Source organism: Platichthys flesus, chromosome 19, assembly GCF_949316205.1.
Source record: "Platichthys flesus chromosome 19, fPlaFle2.1, whole genome shotgun sequence".
Taxonomy (NCBI): Eukaryota; Metazoa; Chordata; class Actinopteri; order Pleuronectiformes; family Pleuronectidae; genus Platichthys; species Platichthys flesus.
This window is the reverse complement of record NC_084963.1, coordinates 16,305,603-16,329,631: the sequence shown is the minus strand read 5'-3', so window position 1 is coordinate 16,329,631 and position 24,029 is coordinate 16,305,603. Positions and strand designations below refer to the sequence as shown.

Below are 24,029 nucleotides of genomic sequence, written 5' to 3'. Positions count from 1 at the left end.
GCAGAGGGAAGTTTGAAAACTTGGTGTTCATCCTACCTGGTTTATCTGCAGTGAAGATTCACTGTTTTTCATAAAATGAAACTGAATTTGCTTAATTACTTATCATGCATGTGGCTTGTATATAATCTTTAATATTTCAGTTAACTGGTGTTATTTTTTCATATATTGCATGTCACCTGCCTTAGGTGTCTGTCAGGAAACCAACACAATCTTCAGACCTAAGTTTGCAACTTTTCAAAATAAAAGCTCTGTAACCAAAAAACATTGTGCTTTTACATTGAAAACAAACTGCCAAACAGGAAGTTATTCCGTGAATGTTATTGCTGGGATGGAGATCTGCACCCATCGGTTATAAGCTGAAGATGAATGGCGTGTAGAAGAAATACAGCAGCTGACACTGATAATGCATCTGCCAGACAAATAACTAAAGAGACTTCATCATTTAGTAAGCACGGACAAAGAATCACCAGGATGGGACATGTAGCCACTGTTTAATGAGCTCGGCCTAATTGTTTAGCCCACCTGTCTAATCACTAACAGTGTATAGATCTGCCACAGCTGCTGCCTCCCGCGTGAGAGGGTAAGTCAGAACAGAAAGATCTTCTGGATATCCATCAGTCCCCTTGTACTTAGAGGTGTCACGTTTATCATTATCTCTGTCAGCCCAATCAATCGTCACGGGCGGGATTCGATGACACCTGCCTATGCGCCCATTCACGGCCGACAAGACGAGATGAGGAAAACCAGGGGAAGGAAAACCAGGAAGGATGAACCACCAGAGTGTGTGTGAGGTGTGCTCCAGCAAAATATTAGATTTCCAGCTTGGGGGCGTAGTGTTCTCATCATAAGAGCAATAACATTATTATTCACTTACCTGAAAGACAATGTGTTCTTGTGCACATGTGTCTGTGTGTGTGTGTGCTTGTGATTCTGTGTGTGTGTGTGGCGGGTACCGTGTAGCATTAGGGGCAGGTGTGTGCTGTCATGGCAACAGATGGCGTGAACTATAAATTGCCTGATTGTGTCCCTGTAGGAGAGGTTCTCCGTTTGATTCATTATATCAGAGTCTGTTAGAGCAGCACTGTGAGCCACAGCATAGGCCTGAACTTTGATATACGAGACATCGGCCACATCATAAAGATTTCTCCACTGAGTAGGATTTCAGAATTATTATTATGACATCAAATTGATGCTATTTAAAGAAAGCAATGAAATTATAAAACGAGCATTTGTTAAAAAGTCGACAGTGAAATTCAGCTGCGGGACAATAATGTGAATAATTTTCAAAAAGCTGGTGATGTGGCTTCAGTTGGTCTCTATCCGTGTTGTTAGAAAGGTGTAAATGTAGCTCCTGCTAAATAATGTTGATCAAATATAGCAACTCGCTTTAAATCGATGCACATCCATTGCTTTTCTTTTCACAAGTCTATGTGATCAGTCTGGGGAAGTGGACTAAACAGTACACAACGACTTGTGAAGCGCTGAACTTTTAAAACAACAACAACAGTAACAAAATAAAGGCATCTGAAATGCATTTCTGATGACATGTGAAGCGAGTGTGTATCATTTTGCCTTATTCATCCGTTTCAGCGTGTTAACTGTCCTGATTGGTCAAACACAGACATTTCCTGATCAGGAAATCTAGAAATTACCGTGCAGCTCAAAGCTTTGTTACACACACACAAAGCAGGTTGGTGCACCATGCAGCCCATTACACAATAATAATTAGTCTACTGTACACACAGCTTCATCCCTCTCCTCAACTTGCAGTGATCTCGTCCTTTGTGAGCAACAAAAAAGAATACTTATTTACTTATTACAACTGGTTCCTCTAGATTACATTGAGCCGGGACAAATTATGGAAATGGAAACAGGGTGGGTATGTAGGTGTGCATGCATGCATGAGAAAATGTTTCACATGCTCAGGTGACGATGCAAAGTGAGATCATATTTTAATCCGTGGGACCGGTGGCACGTTTGAGAATTTGCATTTGTAAGAGGTTCATCTTCTTCTTACAGGAACAAAGAGTTACCCAGTTCCCCAACATACCACAGACGGAGGGTGATTAACTATGTGGTCGCTGAGAAGCAATTAAAGTCTGGAGTGCACATGAAATCCTAAAAACGACTCCTTTTTACAGGGTTAAAACAAATGGAAATGATGCGGAGATTGGAAGTTTTATTCAGTTTCCTATAATTGTTTTACTGCAGCTCCATATGCGTGTGGATGGCGAGAAGATGTCAGCTGGAACGCACCTTGCATCGCAGGCTGCAGCCAAGTATGTGCCCCGGGCTTGTTAACAAGTGACTCTGGTTTCACTGGGACCTGTGTGTGCTCAATAATGAGGAAAGGTTAATAAGCTGATCAATGAGGAAGAGAATGCACCGCCTGTAGCTGGCAAACAAAACCAGGAAGTCCACATCAGCTGCAGTTAACACTGACCCATTTTCCCACGGGCTGAGTCGAATTGTAACCTGTAATTCCCCCCCCCCCCCCCCCCCCCCGCCTGTCGTGAATGTAAGCACGAGCGTGTGTGTGAATGGATTAGGAATGTGGACGGACAAAACCTGAGAATGCGGCCGACGCCTCGCAAGCAAAGCCCAGATGAATCCTCGTCTACATCTCTCAGTCCCCGCCTTTCATCCCCCCCCCATCCCTTTCGCCTGATGCGATGACAAGTCATGCTGTAATGAGTTTTGTAAAGATTTTTCAAGATCAATGTCCCAATCAGTCAGCCATCGCCCGCGAACTGTGATTCACATGCTGTTGTCCGCCAGTCGATAGATAGAGAGGCCATTGATTTTCCTTTGCTCTGGCAGGCGAGGGACCCCGGCTCGCTACTGGTGCAGGTGGAGCCGGTGGGGAGGACGAGCGGGGGGGGGGGGGGGGGGGGGTCTTTGTCAGGAGACATTGATTAACGGAGAGGAAGGACAGACAAGGCCTCACCGGGTATACAGCCTTGAGAGCAGTGTGTGTGTGTGTGTGTGTGTGTATACAGTATGCTCTCACATACGTGGATGAAACCAGTGCAGGCAGATGGTTTGTTTACATTCTCACAGGAAGCACATTTCTCAATAGCGTTGAGCCGCTATGAAAACAACGTCCTACTGTGCAATAAAAGAGGCACTTAAGCTGCGTAATGCTGCACCATTAGCTCTGAGATACAGGATATTAATCATAACCACTAATGAAAATAAGCAATTGAGCCACTTGATGCTTTCTATGGTGGATATGTCAATGTCAGCTTACTTCCCACATGACAGCAAAATTAACATTTTGGGTTGCGCAGATAAATCAAAAATATTCACAGATTTTAGCAAATTGTAATGACACCATTTTTCGAAAACATTGACTTGTGAGTAATTCTTACCAGGGGGTGTGTGCTGTAGTCCCAGCTTCCCTGCAGGGCTGTAGAGGTATCCCGTCTCCATCATCCAATCCTGGGAGTCGGAGTGAGGACCATGGGGGGTCTTAGCTATGGGGGGCTGTCTGCTGTTGGACCTGGCCAGCAGGGTGTTGAGACAATTATGTTTGCTGGGGTCATTCTTTTTGTGGTGGACGTGGCGGTTGTTGATGCTGGTGCTGGCGAACGCGGCCTCGTTCACAAACATGGAGCCGTTACCGCCGAGGTCTCTTGACTGACTGGGTGCCGAGTCCTGAGGGGGCGAACAGATGTCACGGTCACATTCAGCGACAGACAGAACGGATGAATATCAACCACTATGTGAAATGTGAATTCAGAGAAATTGTATATTTTTTAAATATGAGCACTTTTAGAATGAATGGTAATTGATAGCTGGACCATTTTCACATTGACCCCTAGCTGTAATCAGTAATGATAGCACTGTATATAAAGATGATCATTGTATAAAAATGTATCTAAAGTGTTGCCATCTTGCACTGGTGACATCAATTGGAGGCCCAGTCTGCACTGGACACACAGACATCTGTAGTCGATTCACATGCTCGACCAATCAAGTCAATTATGATGTTTCAACGTGTTTTTAGAGCATCAAATTACCAATCGAGAACTAAATTAAACCAAACAAACTTACACCATTGTGATAAAATAACAGGAAAATATTCAGAAAACAAAACTCTACTGTTGAATTTGGTCCACGTCCCATCTGCTTACATGGAGGAGGCAGGGGTTTATGACCTATACTTCAGACAGCCACCAGGGGGGCGATGAAGACAATTTGGCTTTACTTTTTCTAGCTGCCATGTCATTGATTTTTATATACACTCTATGTGAGTTATAAAATATCAGACATTTCCTGCTCCACCGTCAGCAAAAAGGCAGTGAATGGGATTCTCTTTGTGGAGCTCACAACCCTTCACAACTGCTTACTCAGTTTTTTTGACAGGGGAAAAAAAGCAACCTTTAATTTTGCTTCAAACTTCGCAAACAAACCTCCTTTGGATGAATGTGAGTGAGAAAAAGAGGTTTGTCATTTCGAGGAACTGAACCTTTAATGAGAAGGTGTGATAGACCATCCTTGTCTAATACCATCCTTCTCTTCACTCCCATCATCACACAACTGCTGAACCGAGGCAGCACAGCTAATTAGAGGTGTGTGTGTGTGTGTGAGAGTGTGTGTGTCTGTGTGTGTGCGCACGTCATTTGATCTGTCTCTGACCCCGTGAACTGCAGCCTCTGGCTAAAGCATTAGCGGGGAACATAAGGACCTCCACTACCTCTGCAAGTCTTTGTCACACCACCGCTGTTACCGCACTGACTAAAACAGATGAATGGACGTAAATAAGAAAAAGAGCCCAGGAGAACCTCATCACGTCTCGCCTGTAAGAGCCCTGGGTGGTGCGTAGACTGATGAGGGGGGAGAGGGAACCGTGTAACACAAGTCTGCTCATTTGTCGGTCCGTTCGAGGGCCCTGTGTGCGTCTTTGTGAACAGGCACACACCTGCTGAGCCGAGCAGCACAAAGACGGCTAAACGTGCTCCGTTTGTTTCACTGCTGCTGCTTTTGCACGTGAGGTACATTGAGACCTAAAGGGCACGGCGAACAGTGCACCCTTTATCCTCCGTGAAGTCCAGCTGCGGGGGACATTTCGCCGTTGTGCCTTTCAAACGGCGTGTCGATAATTTAGAGCCTTTTGGACACGGCTGATTGGTTTCTCGGGGCCGCGTGCCTCTGGTTTTAATTATTTCGTCTGGGCCTTTTATTTGCAACGGTTTAATTATCATCAATCATTAGGATGTTTATTGGTGAGTGGAGCTGCTGGAGCTCTAAGACAAATGATGCTGAAATTGCTCTCATTATCGCGGGCCGTACATCAAGAGGGGATTGAGCTGCTCTGTGTAAATGAGTGTAACTCAGGATGATGGCTGTCGGAGAAAAGCTTCACATTAACGACTTTGGCTGAGAAATCCTCCATAAACACTGAATATCTACATCACACTCTCGTCAGGGTCAAGATCCTTGGTCGAAACCTTTCAGAGCTCTTGTCACGTGACTCAGATTGAACACAAGTTCTTTTTTTAACCTATGAAGATATGTCTGAGGCTTCAGTAGTGTTCGTCCTGGTACCTGCTGCCCATCTAGGGGTATGACCATGTGTGGAATCACAGTGGGCAGGCTCCTCTGGCGGCCGTGCGTCCACGTCTGGAGCAGCGTCTGCTGGCTCTCCAGACGCTCTCGCTCCCTCTCCACGCTCCTCTGGCCCTCCCGGAGCCGCTCCAGGCTCTGCTGGTACTCCTCCTGCTGCTCGTCCAGCTCTTCCCTCTCGCGCCGCAGCCTCTGCACCTCCAGGTGGCACTGCCTCTCCCTCTCCTCCAGCCTGCTCTCCTGCTCCCCCTGCTGGCTCTCCCTGGCCTGGCACTCCCTGTCCCAGCGCTCCTTCTCCTGGCGCAGGCGGTCCTGGAGCCGCTGAGCCGCCACCACCTCCTCCTTCTGCTTCTCCAGGTTGCGTTGCTTCTCCTGCTCTTGCAGGGTGTTGCCGCGGGCGCTCGGGAGGTGAGGTCGCTGGGCTCGCGGCGACGGGCGCCCGTTCTCCTGGAGGAGGAGCCTCTGGACCTCGTAGCAGCTGTCCTGGATGGTCACTGCAGCCTGGCATAGAGAGGGAAGGGCACAGAGTTCATGAAAATGCAACGGCTCAACCACAACTATAACTACATGTGCATCTCCACAATAGGCCGCGAGACGGTGATTTGAATGGCAAAGTGTGATGAAAATTATGATTTATATGCCAAGGAAGCTGCATCTCTCTTCAAAGGGTGATATGATCCCACCTGCACTGGCAGAGGTGTGGTGTTCAGGTTCATATGTAAGGAAGGATACTCAACTTTGAATATGAAAATGTCATTTTGATTAAACCACTCAAACCTACACAGAGTGCACACACACGTCCTCATGCAAACAGATTTTACATTTTATACCACAGGGGAGTGTGAGTGTACAGCGAAACAAAGACACCCTCAGCAGGAAAAAAGATCAGATGGATTCCTCTCCTTGGGCTTCTAACAGCTGTGGAGTGTCACTTCTCTGTTTACTGGAGCCGGTGTGTGCTGCAGCCTTCATCTCCACCGAGTATGACACTGACGTAGCATGTGTCGGCTCACAGTGAGGTGGGTTGTGTGCTTGTTTGTTTGTTTGTTGACTTGCTGACTGGGTGATAATATAGAGAAGGGGGGATGTGGTTGTATAACAGAACACTGAGGACTCCACTCACCTGCAGGCTGTAGAGTAACTGCGTCAGGCTTTGGACACTTTGAGCAACCTGTTCATGGACAAAGTTGCACGAAAGATGCAGATTAATATACCATCTGTACTTTTAACATGTGATTTTTAAGATTTCATGTTAATGTCACCTGACTCCTGCCATGTAAGTCATTATTATTTACCATCCAAGTACTCAGGGAACTAAAAAAAACAACCTTATTAGGGAGTCAAAATCTGAAGTTGCATTCATGAAACATCTGCGCCCCCTTGAGGCCGCTTGCTTTCCTACCCGGGTTGAATTATCACACGGCGGTTGTAAAGAAAAAGATTTCTCTCTTTTCAAAGTCATTTACCTCACAAAAAGCTGCTAACGGCGGCACAATGGTGGGCCTGGTAATAGGAATAAGTCTGTATATCCATTTTTAATGGCACAATACCTGTGGGAGCTAAATGGACTTCTTCCTTTATTATGAGCTTATCAATGATTCATCCCATTAAGGCTGAAATGTAGTTCTAATAGGCCGCGCTGAATTATTAAAACGACTGCTGGCAATCTCGAGCCACACGTCTGTGGAGAAATGGAGAGCGGTGGCGTTCAGATGCGGTTCAGGGGCGGTATTGACCTCTAACAACACTGCTCTATAGTGTCTCCACCGTACAGTAATGGGGGAAAACATCACATCGTAAAAGTCCATCAATATTTAATAGAAACAGCCCATTTAATCTTCTATATCAATTTATATTAGCATATTAAGCAGGCAAAGAAATAAGCTAAATACCTTTCGCTTATGTACCTTCAAGTCAATGTCATCCGACTCCGGGGACTGAGGAACGAGGGCCTGGGTCCAGCTCCTCTCCGCGGCCTCGGGGGTCTCGGGTGAGGGGACTGAAGAATCCGAGGGGAGCTGTACACGCGGAGCGGGGGTGACAGCGAACACCGAGTCCGTGTCAGAGTCCGGGCTGGGGCTGGACTGAGAACGGGCCTTGGCTGACAACGTGGCTTTGAGGGTTTCAGCTGGAAAACAGGAGCAAAACACAAGTGTGAAGGCGAAGCTGCTTTTCAGACACGCACTGATCTCTGGAGAATGTCCTGACTTTCTCCAGAGTTTCAAATTTGATTTTCTAGGCTTGTCCTGTAATTTATTTCTTAAGATATGATGAAATAAAGGCAAGGTAAATAAATCTATGCCACAGGATTCAAATCTTTACACGTATGAGGATCGCAGGAGGAGACAGCCCGTGTCGGATGCATTCACAACAGCGTCAGGAGAATGTCCAGAATACTCAGGCCAGAGGTGATGCCTGGGTAGAGCATGTAGAAGGCACCACATCAACACCGCTGTCAACACCTATCGCCGAGAGCTCTTGAATCCTGTCTTTCCAAATTCATGTCTTCTTTGACATCTTGTAAGTGTATGGCTCCCTTGTTTTCATCCTGAGATGTTTTCTTGGTGTTACACATCCAGGGACATTTCACCAGGGGAATGACAGGAAGCATTCTGGAAAATGTCCGGCGCAAACAGACTCGGACATTTGTGTTCTCACATACAGCCCCTCCTCCTCTCTTTGGTCTGTGACCGGCTTGGGCTTTTTCGGTGCTAAGGTGCATGTTGGTTTGACTTGTGTGTGTGTGAGTTAGGTTCAAGGACCATAAAAACGTATTACTTAGATTATCAAATTAGATTTTCTGGGAGATGATAAAAACCCGTTAATGGTTGTTTTTTACATTATACCTGAGCAAAACCCCAAATAAGCTTAAGGATCAATATTTCCTTAAGATACCATCAAACCAAGAAAACCAGACCTGCTATTGTCATTGATATTAAATGTATGGAGAAACTCAATTAAGTGCATTTCTTTACATGATTCTTGTTTTGAGTTGGCAAAGAAATACCAAATAGCACAGTACTAGTATGTGTGTGTTCACGCGGTGCACAGAGTGTACCAAACATCTCACCCTCCTGCAGAGCTGCAACCAGCAGCTCGGCCGCCTGGGGCACGTCCTCCGAGTGCGGCTGGACGAGCAGCCGCCGCTCGACCGCCGAGGCGCCCGTCCTCCCACGCAGAGCAGAGAGCTCGGTGTAGATCTGCAGCTTCTCCTCCAGGCTGGAGCAGATCTGCTGGTCCTGGCTCATCAGACTCTCTGATAGCACAGGTTCACATCGTTCAAGGCCCAAGTCAAATATTCAAGAGCATAAAGAATAAACATGACTAAAGTACCTTGGAGCTTATGAATCTTCTGAACACGAGCCTCAGCAGCTCGCTTCTCCTCCTCAGACTCACTCGCGTACTCCTCCTCCTCTTCCGGACAGCTGAGCAGAGGCAACAGTGAAAGACAGTTAGATAAACTGTTCCAGCAAACGATGGAAATATAAAAATTCTGATTCTGTCCCCAAACCTCTCCACAGCCTCTCTAATGAGCCTCATCCAAGCGTTCCGCTCCTCTTTGGACGACGTGTGGACCTCGTACATCTCTGGCCCCGCAGATGACGCGCTGATCAGAAACATCCCCCTCTCTTCATTTGCCACTTCTCGCACTATTAACTTCTGCAGTGCGATGACTGGAGGTTTCTGGTCCTGGAGCACATTAAAACAGGGGAATGTATTATTTTTGCAGAAGAGGATAGCAGCTCTACGTGAAATGGTTCACTTTATATGAGCAGCTAATAGGGTAAACCTTCTGATCGCTGTTACAGCTATTTATTTGTCTAATTGAGATCAACAAAATGAAATTGATGTGCGCGTACCACAGCGGCAAACGTGTACTTCTGGTCTTTTTCCTGCAGGAAGATGAGCGTGTCTGTGAGAAGGAGCGCCAGGACGTCTGTGGAAGTGAGGACAAGAAAGAAAAGCATTATCAGAATTCAGTCGTTCAACCTGTATTCAAAAAATCATTAAGGGTATGCCATTTTCAATAACATCACAGGTACACATACAGTATAAAACACAAAAATGTGTTTAAGTAATGTGTAAAATGCAAATTAACTGAAGTGTACAGTACAAGTGACACGTATATTTATACATTGCTTCTAGGTGCAGCACTTTCTATCACACACCACACACACCACTCCTAGTTTGGTTCAGTTTATTACCCAAACACTTCAGCAAGCAGACTGAAGGAGCTGGGAATCTAACCTCCGACGTTGTGGTTAGTGCACCCCCCACTCTCTCCCTTAAGCCACAGCTGACCAAACACTTAAAAAGCAGTTTTCTGAAAATTAGAACATAGGACTTTGCCACTCTCTTGGCTACAGGTTCAGTTTATGTATGATGGCGTGTTGCTATGTAAGGCTTTATGAATACACAGAAAACCATGGTTGTCACTTCTCATAGTGAAATATGATGAATTCAGTCACAGTCAATGACTGACTCTAGGGGCTTCAGAGAGGAGGCAGAGGTGATAACGTCACATGATCCAGGAGAGACTTGAAGATGTCATTTGAGAAATCTCCGTATGTAACTATATGTATATAAATATTCACCTTTCAGTCGACCGGTGGCAGTCTTCCACAGGAGCAGGCCCTGGTGCGTGAGAATTTGTCCCGGCCCCATCATGTCCTGCTTCCTGAAGGTATGTCCGCTCTTCAGCTTGGTCGAGCTGCGGTTCTCCATGCGGCTCCACACCTCCTGTAACCTCTGTTGCCGCTCGTACTCGCTGACCTTCAAGTTCACGGCTGCTATCACCTCCCGGATCTGAGCCAGGGCTCTCGAAAGGTCGGCACATTCCTCTGTGTCCGCTGAGAAATAATGAAGGACCAGTACAGAGAAGACTGTTGGATCATGTTGTGTGTTAGATGAACATTTACAGATGAAATACAATACAAGAGTGCCGCTTGTATATGTGGCTCTGCTGACCATGTGAGCAGTTTCCCCAGCAGGTGGCAGCAGATGACTTCTTACCTTGAGTGTATTGCAGGATCCTCTCCAGCAGCACTGGGTACTTTGTAATCCTTTGGGTTACCAGCAAGATGCATTCTGGGATCTCTTTCCGTTGCACCAAGGAATTATTGCCTTGTTGCTTGAAAAGTAAGCATGAAAGATTATGCTTATACTTCCTGAGCTGTATGGTAGGGATGCTTTAATTATTATCTATTTATCTGATAATGAAAAAGTACCTTGATGAAGTTCTGAAACCTTTTGTTGTGCTGCTGTAGTTCTTTGAAAAAGCTGACGGCTTCGTTGTGACGACTGCAGAACTCTCCATACACCTGCTTCATGTGCTCGCCACTCTCCTCTGAAAACTGCAGAAAAACACACACACACAGTCACACACACAGTGATTCCCTTTTGCACCAGCTTCAATCAGTTACACACAACAAAAAGGGAAGTTTCAGAGGGCCGACCTGTTGGAGCAGGACGTCTCCTATTCGCTGGATGAGGTAGTTCCTGTGCCCCTGCGGCTGGGCCGAGCCGTGCCGCTGCTCCTTCATGGCGGCGAAGAGGCCGTGGTGCAAGAGGAGCAGCTGGTCCAGACAGGGGAAGACCCGCTTCACCGCTTCTGTGTCGAGCTGCACCTCCTCCCTCATGCCTCGCCGGAAAACCTTGGCCATGATGTTGAGCGTCTGCAGGTGGTGGAGCTCGGTCTGCATCAGCTCTGCGTCACAGGTTCAACACGCGTGTCACTTCGAAACACTTTCCACGTCACGTTCCCTCTCGGCAACAATCTGAATCTGTTGCTCCACCCCTGTGAGAGAACCACACATTCCAGTGGGCTTCTTTCTGAACTCTGCTCACCATAGATGACGTCCTGCCTCTTGACCGCTCGCTTGTCGAGCTTCTTGCAGAACTTGTGCTCCACAGTGCTGCTCCACGACTCCGCCTCGTAATCCGCAGCATCCGCCGAGATGTCCCCTTGGATACACGCGTCCACACAGTCTATGGGTATGAAACGGGATATAACAATATTTTATTCAAATAGCCTTGATTCATTTTTGTATTTATCAGTGTAAAGATGTTACTAAAAAGAGACGAGGCTCTTTACGTTCACTTTTCTTCATCCCTGCAGATAATTAGCCGAGTCTAACTTTTCCCTGTAGATTCATGGTTATGAATATTGAAAATAGGTACCATTCAATCAAAAGTGTCATTATTTTAGATACACATTTCTTTATCAAACAATTCTCATTGTGTAACGTACAGTCAACAGAGGCGGTGCGACCATAGCTAGCAGCTCATTTCCCATTTGTGCACTTTACTTCTTATTACTTGATTGTTTCCAGGCCACGCTGGTCACAGAGAGACCTGGTAGTAAAATTCTGTTTGTGTGCACAGGGACATGTAGAATTGGATAAACTCCTTTGACATCAATCAGTTTTTTTGTGTATTTTTCAGTGTAAGTCTGTGAAACAATGAACTTCATTCATCTCATACCTTCACCGAAGGATGAGTCCGTGGAGGTGGAGGACGTCGGAGTCGGCAGCTCCTCGGAATGACTGAGCCCCTTCACGGCGTCCCACTCTGTCTCTGAACTCTCACTGAGCCGACTGTACCCGCAGAGAAAACACAGAGAAACCTTATTATGTGAATCACTTTCACCCAAATCAACACACAATATATCAAATTTGCTTTTATCGAAATCATAAATTAACCACAAAATGTCCAACTTTGTTCTATGTCCTTATTTCATACAACCAGTGACAAAAAAAGAAATGAGGATTCTGTCATATTCATACGTTTATAAACATAGGTACATACACATACACATAAACAAATATTCATTACTTCTTACAAACATCTGCTTATTTAACTGAAAGAGAAGGGTAGGTTGTGTGTCTGTGTGTGTGTGTGTGTGTGTGTGTGTGTGTGTGTGTTTGGTCATGTTATGGGGACCTAAATCTGTTTTCAGTCACATTATGGGGACTTGTCTTCTTTATAGGGACAAAAACAAGTCCCCAAGACGTTAATAAAAAGGTTTAACTTCAGGTTAAGGTTAGGTTTAGTTTAGGACTAAGCAAGTAGTAGCTATGCTTAAAGTTAGAGTATGTCAACGGGAAATCAATGTATTTCAATGTAATGTCCTTTGTCATTGAGATAGGACTGTGTGTGTGTGTGTGAGTGTGTTCCTCCTATAACATTCGCACACTAGGTGTGTGCTTTGTGTAGTTTTACCCAGGATCCTCATGTCTCTTCCACTGTTTTTATCCTCTGAAAGGTATTTTTTCCATTTCAGAGATTTCCTGTATCGTTACTTTCCATTTCAGAACTGACGGATTCGAGGTTTATAGCCAGTTCCTAGTTATTCACTTCAGGGCTCAGATGTTAAGTATTAAATACTGACCTGTCACTGTTGGGGAAACTTCCAGACAAACAGCTTGACTGGGTCACCGTGTCCTTCTTGTCCTTCGGCGTCATGACAGGAAGAGAGGTCGAGATGGGGATCACACACTGCGGAGAAGTGTCTCTCACCGTGAAGTCTGTGGGGATACAGAGAATAAGCCCACATTAGCACATGCCACTAAAACCACGAGAGCAGCCACGCAGAAATGTCACAAACAGGAAGCTTCGTGCACAGGACGACGATGAGGAGAAATCAACAACAGAACAGTTTTGTGAGCGTTGACCCAGGTCCTGTAAACTCACTCTGTGGGAGGGATGCTGTCCTGTTCTTCACCGTCGTTACAGCATATTTATCCTGTTTCTAAGTAATACAAATGAGAGAGGCTGGTCAGAGCGTATAAACAATTGATACGAGTACAGGCTCCGGTGGAGACGAGCAGCCGGAGCGGACAGCACCACGCTCACCTTCAAACACGGCAGCAAAGATTCCTTACAGCCCTTATGGACGATGGCAGTGCAACCTGGGGGGGGGGACATTTTGATCCACATGAATTTTCTTTACAAAAAGTACGACTGTAAACGTCTTGGATTTACACTTTTACTCACTGGAACAATGCAGCAGGTCCTTTCCAGACGCTGGTTTGTCACACACCACACAGATGGTGGGGCCTAAACAGGACCCTGTCCCAAACCGATGTCCATTCTGCTGCCTGTCCTTGGCCTCTCTGTCCTTCCCCTTCCCCTTAGAAAACCAAGAGGGAGACATAGGTGTAAAAAAACGTCTTGATTGACAACCATGAGCTCAGGTCAAAACAGGCCCGAGTTCTTTTCTCTCCACATCGGGGCAAAGAGCGTCAAGTTTCTATTTGCAGAGGAGCGTGTGGAGACGAATAAGCCTGGGAGGAATCCCCTGCCTTTTTTTCCAAACCGTAAAGATAGTCCTCCGACAAGGAAACGAAGCGTGGCGTAAACAACAGATGCAGGTCAGAGCGGGCTTCCAGTCTCTGTGCTGACTCCACAACAGGGGATTAATCATTAAGAGGAAAAGAGGCTGGATCCCAGGTTTGGTCGATCTGACCCTGAGTTATTCTCTGAAACATTTCCTGGTTCTGCCTCCCAGAGAGACAGAGAGCAGAGAGACACATATTCCACACCTGAGTCTGGATCAGGCAAACTGATTTCTACTGAACTGTTTGAATTTTCACTTCTATACATCACTTCTACAGGCAGAATACGAACACCTGAACACTACAACAGGAATATCCAAAGTGTCCTAAGTTATAAAACTTGTCTCATGAATGCTTTAAATATATGATTATGATTATGATTATTATCATTTAGACTTACATTACTTCATCCCCGGAGTCCTTGTGCTCTATCGTTGCAGATCATGGATTATGACCAAAACTAAATTTCTTATAGATAAACAGAATGCACACATACACTACTATTATTGCCAATATCTCAATCTTTACAATTTCCATTGCTGCTCCTTCATCTCTGTCAGATACTTTCTTTTGTATAAACATTTTAAGCTATTTAAATCAGCTCTGCTACATGTCTCCTCTCCTGCACTTGAGTTTTCAATGGTCCCTGATAATTGAGGCGTTTTGGTAGTTTTTGCTCTCTCAGGTTGAGGGTGAAGGACAGAGGGTCACACCTTGTTAAGCCCTTTCACATAAAGGTGAAAATTGGTTTTACAAATACAATTTTATTCATGATATTTGATTGGAACTTGAAAGACAGATAAATATGTAGAGCTGACATGCCAGTACTGCAGATGGAGGCCAATAACACGCTGCCGACCATGAAAATCGAGCCCTCCTATGAAAATGTTTGTCCCCAAACAGAATCAAAGGTTTTCAGTTTTATAGTTTGAGTCAAAATATTAGCAAAAAATAAGAAAAGTATTGTTGGTAATGTGGGAATATCACAGTCAATGTCCCAATAACTGATTATATTTGGTATCTCAAACACAGAAAGTGACAGTATAATAAACTTGGTGTGCTAATAAAACAAACAACTACAGTACATTTATTTAACCACATGAAATAGGCCAGTGTTTTGTTGTACTCGTGTTTTAATGTTAAATTCTTGCCAATTTTGATGTTTACTGTTGCACCCAGCCTTTTGTAGGTGTTTATATATGGGTCTAAATAAAGTACACTGCATACACAAACAGAAGATGTTTTTTAGCTGGCACCATACTTGTATTAATGTAATAAGTGTGTGAGCAGTTCGTGGTGTTTTACCTTGGTCTTGCTGCGTGTGCTGGACATCCTGCTCTTGAGGAAACTGAAGGTGCGGATGACTTTGTACTTCTCTGACTCCGCTTTGGTTGGGATGCTGTACTTATCCAGCTCCTCCTCTTCAATTCTGGTGAAACGTTTAAAATAATGTCAGGGAAATCAAATCTGTGCACTATTATAACAAATAGAAAACACTAAACAAGTCACTGTTGCGTTAGTTTGATTTGATTCTATTCAGAAGCAAGGACCACGAGCTTGTGTACTGCAGGTGCAGACAGAAAGTCCTTTATATACACATAGTCCAGAAGCATGCCACTGGTTCTTGACCTGGATGTGGTTAGTTCAAACTGCAACTTCCTGCTATGAATTAAACACCTCATCAAATCATGTAACTGCACCTCTGTGGTAGAACAAATGTTAAGGAAAGCTATCAAAATAAAAGTCACACAAATACACACACACACACAAACACAAATCCTTTGTTAGTCAAAGTGTGTGCGGATTCTCCTTGCTGTGAAAGTAAATTCAAATTAGTAGATTGTTAGAGACATGCAAAATGACGATGACAGTCTTTGGTGCACATTGCTAAGATATCGTAACAACTCCATTATTAGAGAGGACAGTCGGTAAACGAGTCACACGGTGAGTAGGGTTTTAAAGGTTAGTCAGTTTAAGTTGGACGGTCAAAGAGGAAGGTCGACCCCCCCCCGCACATACTCTTTGAGGAACTCGGACAGCGTGAGGTGTTGGAGCGACTCTGCCAGCTCCATGCTGCCCTCGTCATCCGCAGACTGGGCACGACTACGGAACCTAATCTCCCTGCGAAGAACAGCGCACATGGACGTCTCAGTGCTGATGAAACGATTCAAGCCACAGTCACACAGGAGGAGGCTGCAACTAATGAATACTTTCATTATCGATTCATTTGGACAAGTGTAAAAAAATATCCTCGAACATGTAGTTATGTGATTTCACGTAACTACAGTCCTAAGTGTCTGAGCCTATAAATAATCTATCTGTCATAATTTAGAATTCTCACATTTGAGAACCTGGAACAAATAAATGTTACATTATTTCACTTTATATATAATTTAGATGATAATAACAATAATTAACTAACAGTCGCTGTTTTACTTCAATCTCTAAAATATAGGCACAAAATCACTCCAATAACTTGTTATGGTTTTTATCACAGTTTTTAAACCCCTGTGTCTGATTGATATCTTCAACTAGGGGGGCTAATGAAGCGTAGTGGTTAAATTACGGTGTTTATACATTTATACAAATGGCGGAGGAAATATCCATTGGCATCTTTCCTAATGGAATGGCAGAGAATATAGTCAGAGTGGAACAGGAAGTGGAAAGGATGTCTTTCTTTTTTTGAAACCAGTGCCACTCCTCTCAGAGCATGAAGTCACTTTTGGTCATTATCTTAAACAACATCTGTAGTGTTTCGAATTCAAAAAGCATCACTTGCACGTACATACAGTACATTTGTCATGCATTGTGGCCATGAAGCCATGATGCCCGCTGGTCATATGTGAAAATGAGCTGCAGGGCTGCAAGATCACACTGTAACCCACAGAGGAAGATCAGGGCAAAGGAAAGTACCACAGGGTCCAACTGATGTCTGCCCCTCACTACCTCTGCTGTCACTATAGGAGAAGAAAAGGATTTCAAAAACAGCAATCACCAGTTTAACCAATGAAACCAGCTTCTGACACAGAAAGCACCAATGAGCCTCAGCTAACTTCTCAGAGCTCTCGCCACATATCTGGTGAAAGGTAGCGATGTTCTCACGGAGAGCCGACGCCCCGGTGAGTGAGGCCGAAGGATTTAGTGTTTGGCCAGAGAGAAAGGCAGAAAAGGGCAATAAAACAAGTAAATCAACTTTAAGCATAAATACCTTTTCTCATGTGACTGCTCTGAAATACTGGAGGCTCTTTGCTCTGCAGACAAAAAGAACGGAAAGAGGTTGTTCATCTGACAACCTGATTGAGCATATTTAGCACAAAGTATCTATGAAAATCAACCCCAGCAGAAAAAAATGACATTCAGTTCAACGACTCAGAGGTTTTCATTCTTTATATCTGACATGTTGTGTAAACAAAGAGTGAATGTGTAAACAAAGCCTGTCAGGTTTCAATTACATGCCAGATGTGCTGTTCATTATCTGAGCAGGTTACAATAAAAAAGCATCTGAACACAAACACAGCTGATGATCTTCTTGTACACAACCAGGAGAGAGCGAGACGCACAAAAAGCTGCAGCACACAAGCAGACGCACGGTGCCGACCCTGAGACGCCTCCTGTCTCGTCAGGCTGCAAAGCAATCAGTCGTCTGCTCATTTCATCCCAGCAAACCTGATTTCTTCTTGCACTCCTGCGGCCGTTAAGATCACAATACGGGTGTGTCTTTAATAGGCAAGACACAGGTACACACACCCACCCACACACACACACACACACACACACACACAAACACACCCAGGTCTGCTCAGACACACATGCAAACACACGTCAAGGTTATCACTGCCTTATGATCTTAATTTAGCTCTGACAGGGTTTTCGGCAGGTTTCAACAAGTGGAATTTAAGAGCCTTTAAGACCATAATGAAGGAAAGTTAAGGCCCGTGTCAAGTACGACAGAAATGAGGGAATATCAGAGTCCCAGAAAAACTTTCCTGTAGGTGAAGAAAGGTCAATGATTTGTGTGTATTATTTTATTTTTTGTATACTTTAAATTTAAATGTCACAGTGTGCACTACTCAATTCAACAAACCCAGGATGATCAGGTAAACAAATCGATCAAGAAATAGGTTGGGAAACAACTAGAAGACAAAAAGCTCATTCTGAAGTGCAACTGAAGCAGCATTAAATAAACGTTGACATAAGCAAGATCTACATAATCATAGTCAACTCCTAATAAGTAATTTGATCATAAATTTAGGATGTGTTATGGCTTGAAATTCAGATTATTAGACCTTTCAAGATGCCTGCAGAAACCCTGTTCTTGAATTTCACTTCTAATTCCCCAAACTACTCGCAACTCCTTTTGACTTTTGGCTTTTTTTCACTCATATATTTGTAGATTTAAAATTTAAGATGATGAGGGGATAAAGCAGCAGCTGATAAGTGAATTTCATTTCCTGCCGGTTGCCTCCATTGTGTTTTCGAATAATGCTGGATAAAGGCTCATACGTTTAATAAGCAGCTGGCAGTCATGACAGACAGGGCTGTTCTCTCCACACACAGCTTCAGAATCATGTTTCTGTCATAGTATTTTACGATTTTGGACCTCAAAAACAGTTTTTAATGGCACAAAGTCCAATTTGTGCAAAGTTAACCTATTGAGCTTTTCTCAGTGCAAAGAGCCATGAGAAAGAACTAAAAACACAAAAGTAACAGGGCAGGAAACCAAAACAATGAGCTGAAACATGCTGCAAAGCTGCCAGGAGAGAGGTAATGATTCTCTGTGGGTTAAAACCACTTTTTTTTTTTATTTAATCCCATGTTGTGAAGTTTTCATTTTTCCACAGCTGAATTCAGTTTCCAGCAATAACCTTGAGCTGCCACACGCACGCAGAAGCACCGACACTGACAGCGACGTGGTTACGGGGCCCAGGGCGCGGTGTGACGGCTGCAGGTGTCCAGTACTTACTACCAGGGTGGAGCAGAGACAGAGATTTAGACAGAGAGAGGGCCTGAAGGAGAGATCGGCTGTGGCTGACACTGTGGAGCACGGCATCTACAGGGCACAGTGGACAGAGGGGGCGGCTCACACATCAACTCCAGAGGGTGCAGACTACAGACTGAGAGCTCGTACATCACTACCTCATGCGGAGCTACGGGCGGATTGTGAATGTTGGAAATTTGGGAAAAAATACAGTCTCTCTCTATTTGAAAAATGAAAAACAGCCGTCGGACAAACTGTTTAAAACTGATGGCCTCTTGCTGAGATTTGGATGTGAAGATTTAAAACACTCTCTCATGTCTGTACTTTCTACAGCTGTGTCTCAATTCAGGGGCTGCATCCTTCGGAGGCTGTATTTATTGAGTATGGTCCGACAACACTGTTCCATTTCGGAGGCTCCTTCCAAGCTTGAGAAACGAAAGGATCTTCTCAGCCCAACATATTCCAGGATTAATTTGTTTGTATTTCAAAAAGGAAATGGCGCCAGCACGCTTCAACTCAACGTTCCCCTAACGGTACATAATATGAATTTTAAAAAAGGGACATTGTAACTTTGTGGATGAGTCCAACTTCAGCTCTGTTGCCAGGCAACAGCAATGATAGTGGCCCGAGCTGGTGACGCTGATCACCGAAACCCTCTGTAGAACAGATTTCATTTCAGTTCTACCTTCAAGGTCTATGCAGCCCACAAAGGAAGTGGTCTTAATAGGCCGGGTAGGCCGTGTCCTTCGAAGGATGCAGCCCCTTCAAAGGTAGGTCAATGATGATTTGTGGTTTCTGTGCGTGTGCGTGTGTGTGTGTTTGTGTGAAGGCTGTTATGAGATTTCTCAAGGAAGTCTGCTTCTGACCACAACAAGATATTTTTGGACACTTCTGTTTTGTATAGATTAAACACGCACACTATAATGTGTAGTGAGGTTTAGTGATGCTGGCATAAGAAAATGTTTTTCTAAATAAAGTGTAAATGGCATTAAATACAATTTATCACTTTGAATACAAATATTAAGGATGAAATAAAAACTAATATAATGGAAATGTATTCATATTTTTACAGGATAAATCCTTGTCTTGAATGTTCTGTAAAAAAAAAATCACATTCTATCACTGAACGTTTGTATTTGTGTTACTATCTTTTTTTTTATTCTGTAGAATAACTATAGGTTTTTAACCATTATTTGACGGTAAGCGTTTTTACAGTTCCTTTAACAAAACTATTTCACTAAAGCTCAAGTCATTGTATTTTATTCCATTTTTATTTATTACTTTTATCTTTCTACTTTATAGAGTTCTATTTACTTCATTTGTACTCATTTGTAGTATTTTGTCTTTTTTTTTTAGATTTTATCATTTATATGTCAGTACCTCGTTTATTCTGTTGTTTTAATACTCTTTTATTTAGCTTTTGTTTAATCTGTTATTGCATAATTCAATTAATTTGTTAAATTGTACTTTCAGACTTTAAATTAATATATATAAAAAAAATCTGTTAAATTGTTGGTGTTTTTCATGTCTCTGTGCAGCACCTTGAAACTTCCTGTGTATGAAATATGCCTAAAAAATAAATATGCCTTGCCTTCTGTCAGAGCCACGTTTCTTTGGCTGAATCTCTTCCTACTGTCGCTTCACATTTAAACCTAGACATGAGAGCAGTATTGATCTTCTCATCCAGCACATTGCAAAAAGGCTTGTTTCCAAAAATAAAATAAAAAAGGCTGGACTGTCCCTGTGGGCACATTCATTCACTGTGAGTTGATTTGATTTCATATTAGCAGAGAGGGAATCTACAGGTTAGTGAAAAATGAACACAACATCACATCAATCCGCCTGCTCCATTAGTGATCATCAAAAACATGCAGTGGAAATTGTGCTAGTTATGTGTAAGACTGGAACTATGTGAGGTGGGTAAGGGTCCCAGTGTCACTGACCAGGGCTGATGTCTGAAGTGGGACTGTCCCGGGCAAAACGAGCAGGCCGCAAACTGATTTTTGGTGCGGAGCAGGAATAGGAACGCAGCCGGATCCCCTGGTTGTCCAATTCCTAAACAAGGAAAGGAAAAACAATTATCCGGAGTGAAGACAAAAGACTTGCCTCTCATTATGTGAAGGAGATGTGGGAATGTCTGAGTGAAGTGTTTGACAGCTGAGAGGGTGGTGTACTTTAGTGGCGGGTTCGCATGCCGCAGAGGCCGACTTGCTGCGAGTGCATGTGAGGTCGGCGGAGGGACAAAAGGCGTCTCCTTTGTCTTCTTCGTTCTTCTCCACGTCTGATGAGAGCGGGGAGAGCGGAGACTTCATGTCGGCGCTGTCCTCCTCGCTGTCCACTTCCAGAGCCACTAGACTGGGACTGGACAGAGAAATGACCAGTAGCACACAGAGACAACCACGATTAAACAAGCCTTCCTGAAGCTATTTTCAGACATTAACTCAGAAGAATGTCCACGTAAACTGGAAGAGCTTATGCTGGAGATTCTCCGATCAGAGCTCCAGCCGATTTTTCACATGGGCTCATATATTATTGGCACTATCACCAATCTATGCACCTTAGCACCGCACGTGCCCATAACTCTGGTACTGTATATATTTTGTTCCATATTGTTTTTATATTGTTGCTTTTATATTGTTGTTTTATGTTCAGTGCACCAACGAACGACACCAAGGCAATTTCCTGTATGTGCAATCATACTTGGCAATAAAAATAATTCTGATTCTTATTCTGATTCTGATTCAGACATTATCCAGAGTTTTTACAAAGGGTCTGGATGGAACAACTCCAGAGAAAGTCCGGAGCCTCTCACTCTGTCATTTGCGTTCTCACATACAGCCCCTCCGCAGAATATTCATTAGTTCAGTGCCTGAGGTCTGAAAGCAGCGTATGATGTTTAATACCTGAGGTCGCAGGCGTCCATGGGCGGACTGTCCCTCTCGTCGGCGGGCTCAAAGGAGGTGGGACAGCTCATCTTGGCGAGGGCCTGGTCGGCAGGTGAGCTGTGGAGTTGGGGGCAGAGGTCTTCCGGACAGGGCGGAGGAGTGTCAGTGGTGAGCAGGAGATCCTGCGTGTCCACGGCGTCCCATAACCCGCTGTCCGTCCCTGTGCTGTCGCTCGTCACTCCACCGACGCTGTACTCGAGGTCAACATCATCCAGCTGAGGCAAAGGAAAGATGCATTGAGCTAAGAAAAATTGAGAAAATGTTAAATTGTGTGTTTGGAGAGAGTGGATGATGCACAACCTGCGTCCGATGTGTGGTTTTCTGATCGTTGATGTCGAACATGGAGAGCAGAGGGTCTGTGGCATGCTGGGTAAAATGGCTCTCGACTCCAGCGGACTTCACAGGGTGATCATGGGCTGTGACAAACACACAGCACAATCTCAGTTTAGTTCATATAAATAAGGTTAAATAATCACCTGCCCCCCCCCCCCCCCCCCTTCTCTTTCCCCATTTAATCACTGCTGGATGATTTATTGTCAAAGAAAACCACTTGATTGTTATAATTCATCCTCCTGTTCGCTAGCAGCTGGTAAAACAACCAAACATTAAAAAAAAAAACAGATTGCTTTATCAGATTTACTTCAGGTCTGATCTCCATTCTGGTACGATGTGATTTTGGTCAAACCATAATTTAATTGATCTTTCATCGCTTGAATGTCAAGGCTTAGAGTGAAGAAAGGGAAAGATAATGAGACAGCACACCGACTCCCTGTTTGACCTTTCAAGCTTTGTTTTCACAGAACCCTCCACATATCACCGTAACCGGCAGGGTGCCTGTTTTATGAGCGTGACCAAAGTGGATTATGGTCTTGCATTGAGTCGTACTCACTTTCCTGTGTGAGGTTTGCTTGGGGATGTTTATCTGCGCTCACTAACATATTCAGAGATGAAGATCACTGTTTTAACACCATGTCACTCCTGTGATTAATATCACTGAAAAATCACCCGTCTTCTGGAAAACCAATAATGCACATGTTGCATGAAAATTGCCTGAATAATGTCAAAGAACAAAGGTCTCACAGGAAAACCTAACCTTTATAATAATACGTCTCTAACTTCTCTAACTTTGATGCTTTTATTGGTGATAGATGATCCTAAACAGAATATCTCTGGATTTTGAACCTTTGGACAAAGAAGTGGGAAACTGTTCATTTCACTATTGTTTCTATTTTGTGGCATTTTGTAGATAAAACAGTAACTGATTAATTGAAAAAGAAAATACAAGTTGCAGGTCTACCCTATTATACACTTTACTATAATGTTGGGTGTGTAATCCATAAGAATACATAATAATGATTATCACATGTTTGGGCCTTAATGTAATCTGTGCTAGTCATTTTGGTTGTCAAATTATAATAGTGTAAAGAGGACAACTACTTTCATGTAATAAAGTCAAAGTACAATCAGCATAAAGTAAAGAACCTCAAAGTTTACCTAAGTAAAATAATGTGTAGTTACCATGAACAGCATGTCTGTGTGTGTGTGTGTGGTTGGATGGTATTTCTACTTTAACAATGTGGAAAATCACCTCTTGATTAGATGCCAATTTTATAGAACTCTGTGCACTTTCCAGCCAGACTTTGATGTCTGGATCAGCCGAGCCTGCACTAATGTAAAGGAAATCCTGGGCATCACAGAGGCATTTCCTCTCTGCTGCTCTCACACAGTGAAGACATTAGCACGGAGCTCAGACATGCAGCGCCGGACAAACTTCTTCTATCCAGTCATTGAATTGATCTGGTTTTCTGCCTGCTCTCATTTGATTCGCTCGAGATAAAATGCTCAGTGTGTGTGCAGTTTTATTAACAGAGAAAAAGGAGTCTCCAATTTTAATTTAACGGTCAGTGAGGTACCGAAGCAGCATTAGTCTCAGCCGGTAGACTAATTGTCACACTGGTTAGCACCGAGTAATTTCATTGTTACTAGAGAAACCTTTGGGCATGCAATATCTTCAATATTGAAAAAAAACGGTCAGTGGTGGAGGGGCAGTGTGCCCTCAGGCAAGTTGAACATGTATTCTTCTAAACTACAACAGCTCATACTCACTCAAACGCATATATATATATATATATTACCATACACATGTACAAGTAATAAAGCAAATTCAGTTTTCATTTGATGAAAAAGACTATAAAGTCTTCA

The 24,029-nt window shown here is 43.8% G+C and overlaps 1 protein-coding gene across 1 annotated transcript in view; it reads right to left on the bottom strand.

The window, feature by feature from the left end:
- Nucleotides 1–24,029, bottom strand: part of arhgef28a (Rho guanine nucleotide exchange factor (GEF) 28a) — a 48,189-nt gene that overhangs the window by 2,684 nt on the left and 21,476 nt on the right. The window contains exons 10-35 of the mRNA XM_062412699.1: nucleotides 22,128–22,243; nucleotides 21,786–22,042; nucleotides 21,057–21,243; nucleotides 20,826–20,937; nucleotides 18,868–18,954; nucleotides 17,113–17,155; nucleotides 15,924–16,025; nucleotides 15,210–15,333; nucleotides 13,564–13,699; nucleotides 13,423–13,478; nucleotides 13,261–13,318; nucleotides 12,959–13,094; nucleotides 12,052–12,164; nucleotides 11,416–11,556; nucleotides 11,025–11,275; nucleotides 10,797–10,922; nucleotides 10,582–10,699; nucleotides 10,164–10,418; nucleotides 9,429–9,505; nucleotides 9,080–9,258; nucleotides 8,902–8,993; nucleotides 8,639–8,824; nucleotides 7,476–7,696; nucleotides 6,692–6,739; nucleotides 5,551–6,069; nucleotides 3,372–3,657 (exon numbers count right to left, since the gene is read on the bottom strand). Of these exons, the coding sequence (XP_062268683.1) occupies nucleotides 3,372–3,657; nucleotides 5,551–6,069; nucleotides 6,692–6,739; nucleotides 7,476–7,696; nucleotides 8,639–8,824; nucleotides 8,902–8,993; nucleotides 9,080–9,258; nucleotides 9,429–9,505; nucleotides 10,164–10,418; nucleotides 10,582–10,699; nucleotides 10,797–10,922; nucleotides 11,025–11,275; nucleotides 11,416–11,556; nucleotides 12,052–12,164; nucleotides 12,959–13,094; nucleotides 13,261–13,318; nucleotides 13,423–13,478; nucleotides 13,564–13,699; nucleotides 15,210–15,333; nucleotides 15,924–16,025; nucleotides 17,113–17,155; nucleotides 18,868–18,954; nucleotides 20,826–20,937; nucleotides 21,057–21,243; nucleotides 21,786–22,042; nucleotides 22,128–22,243 (4,026 nt within the window). The remainder of the gene's footprint in view (nucleotides 1–3,371; nucleotides 3,658–5,550; nucleotides 6,070–6,691; nucleotides 6,740–7,475; nucleotides 7,697–8,638; nucleotides 8,825–8,901; nucleotides 8,994–9,079; nucleotides 9,259–9,428; nucleotides 9,506–10,163; nucleotides 10,419–10,581; nucleotides 10,700–10,796; nucleotides 10,923–11,024; nucleotides 11,276–11,415; nucleotides 11,557–12,051; nucleotides 12,165–12,958; nucleotides 13,095–13,260; nucleotides 13,319–13,422; nucleotides 13,479–13,563; nucleotides 13,700–15,209; nucleotides 15,334–15,923; nucleotides 16,026–17,112; nucleotides 17,156–18,867; nucleotides 18,955–20,825; nucleotides 20,938–21,056; nucleotides 21,244–21,785; nucleotides 22,043–22,127; nucleotides 22,244–24,029) is intronic.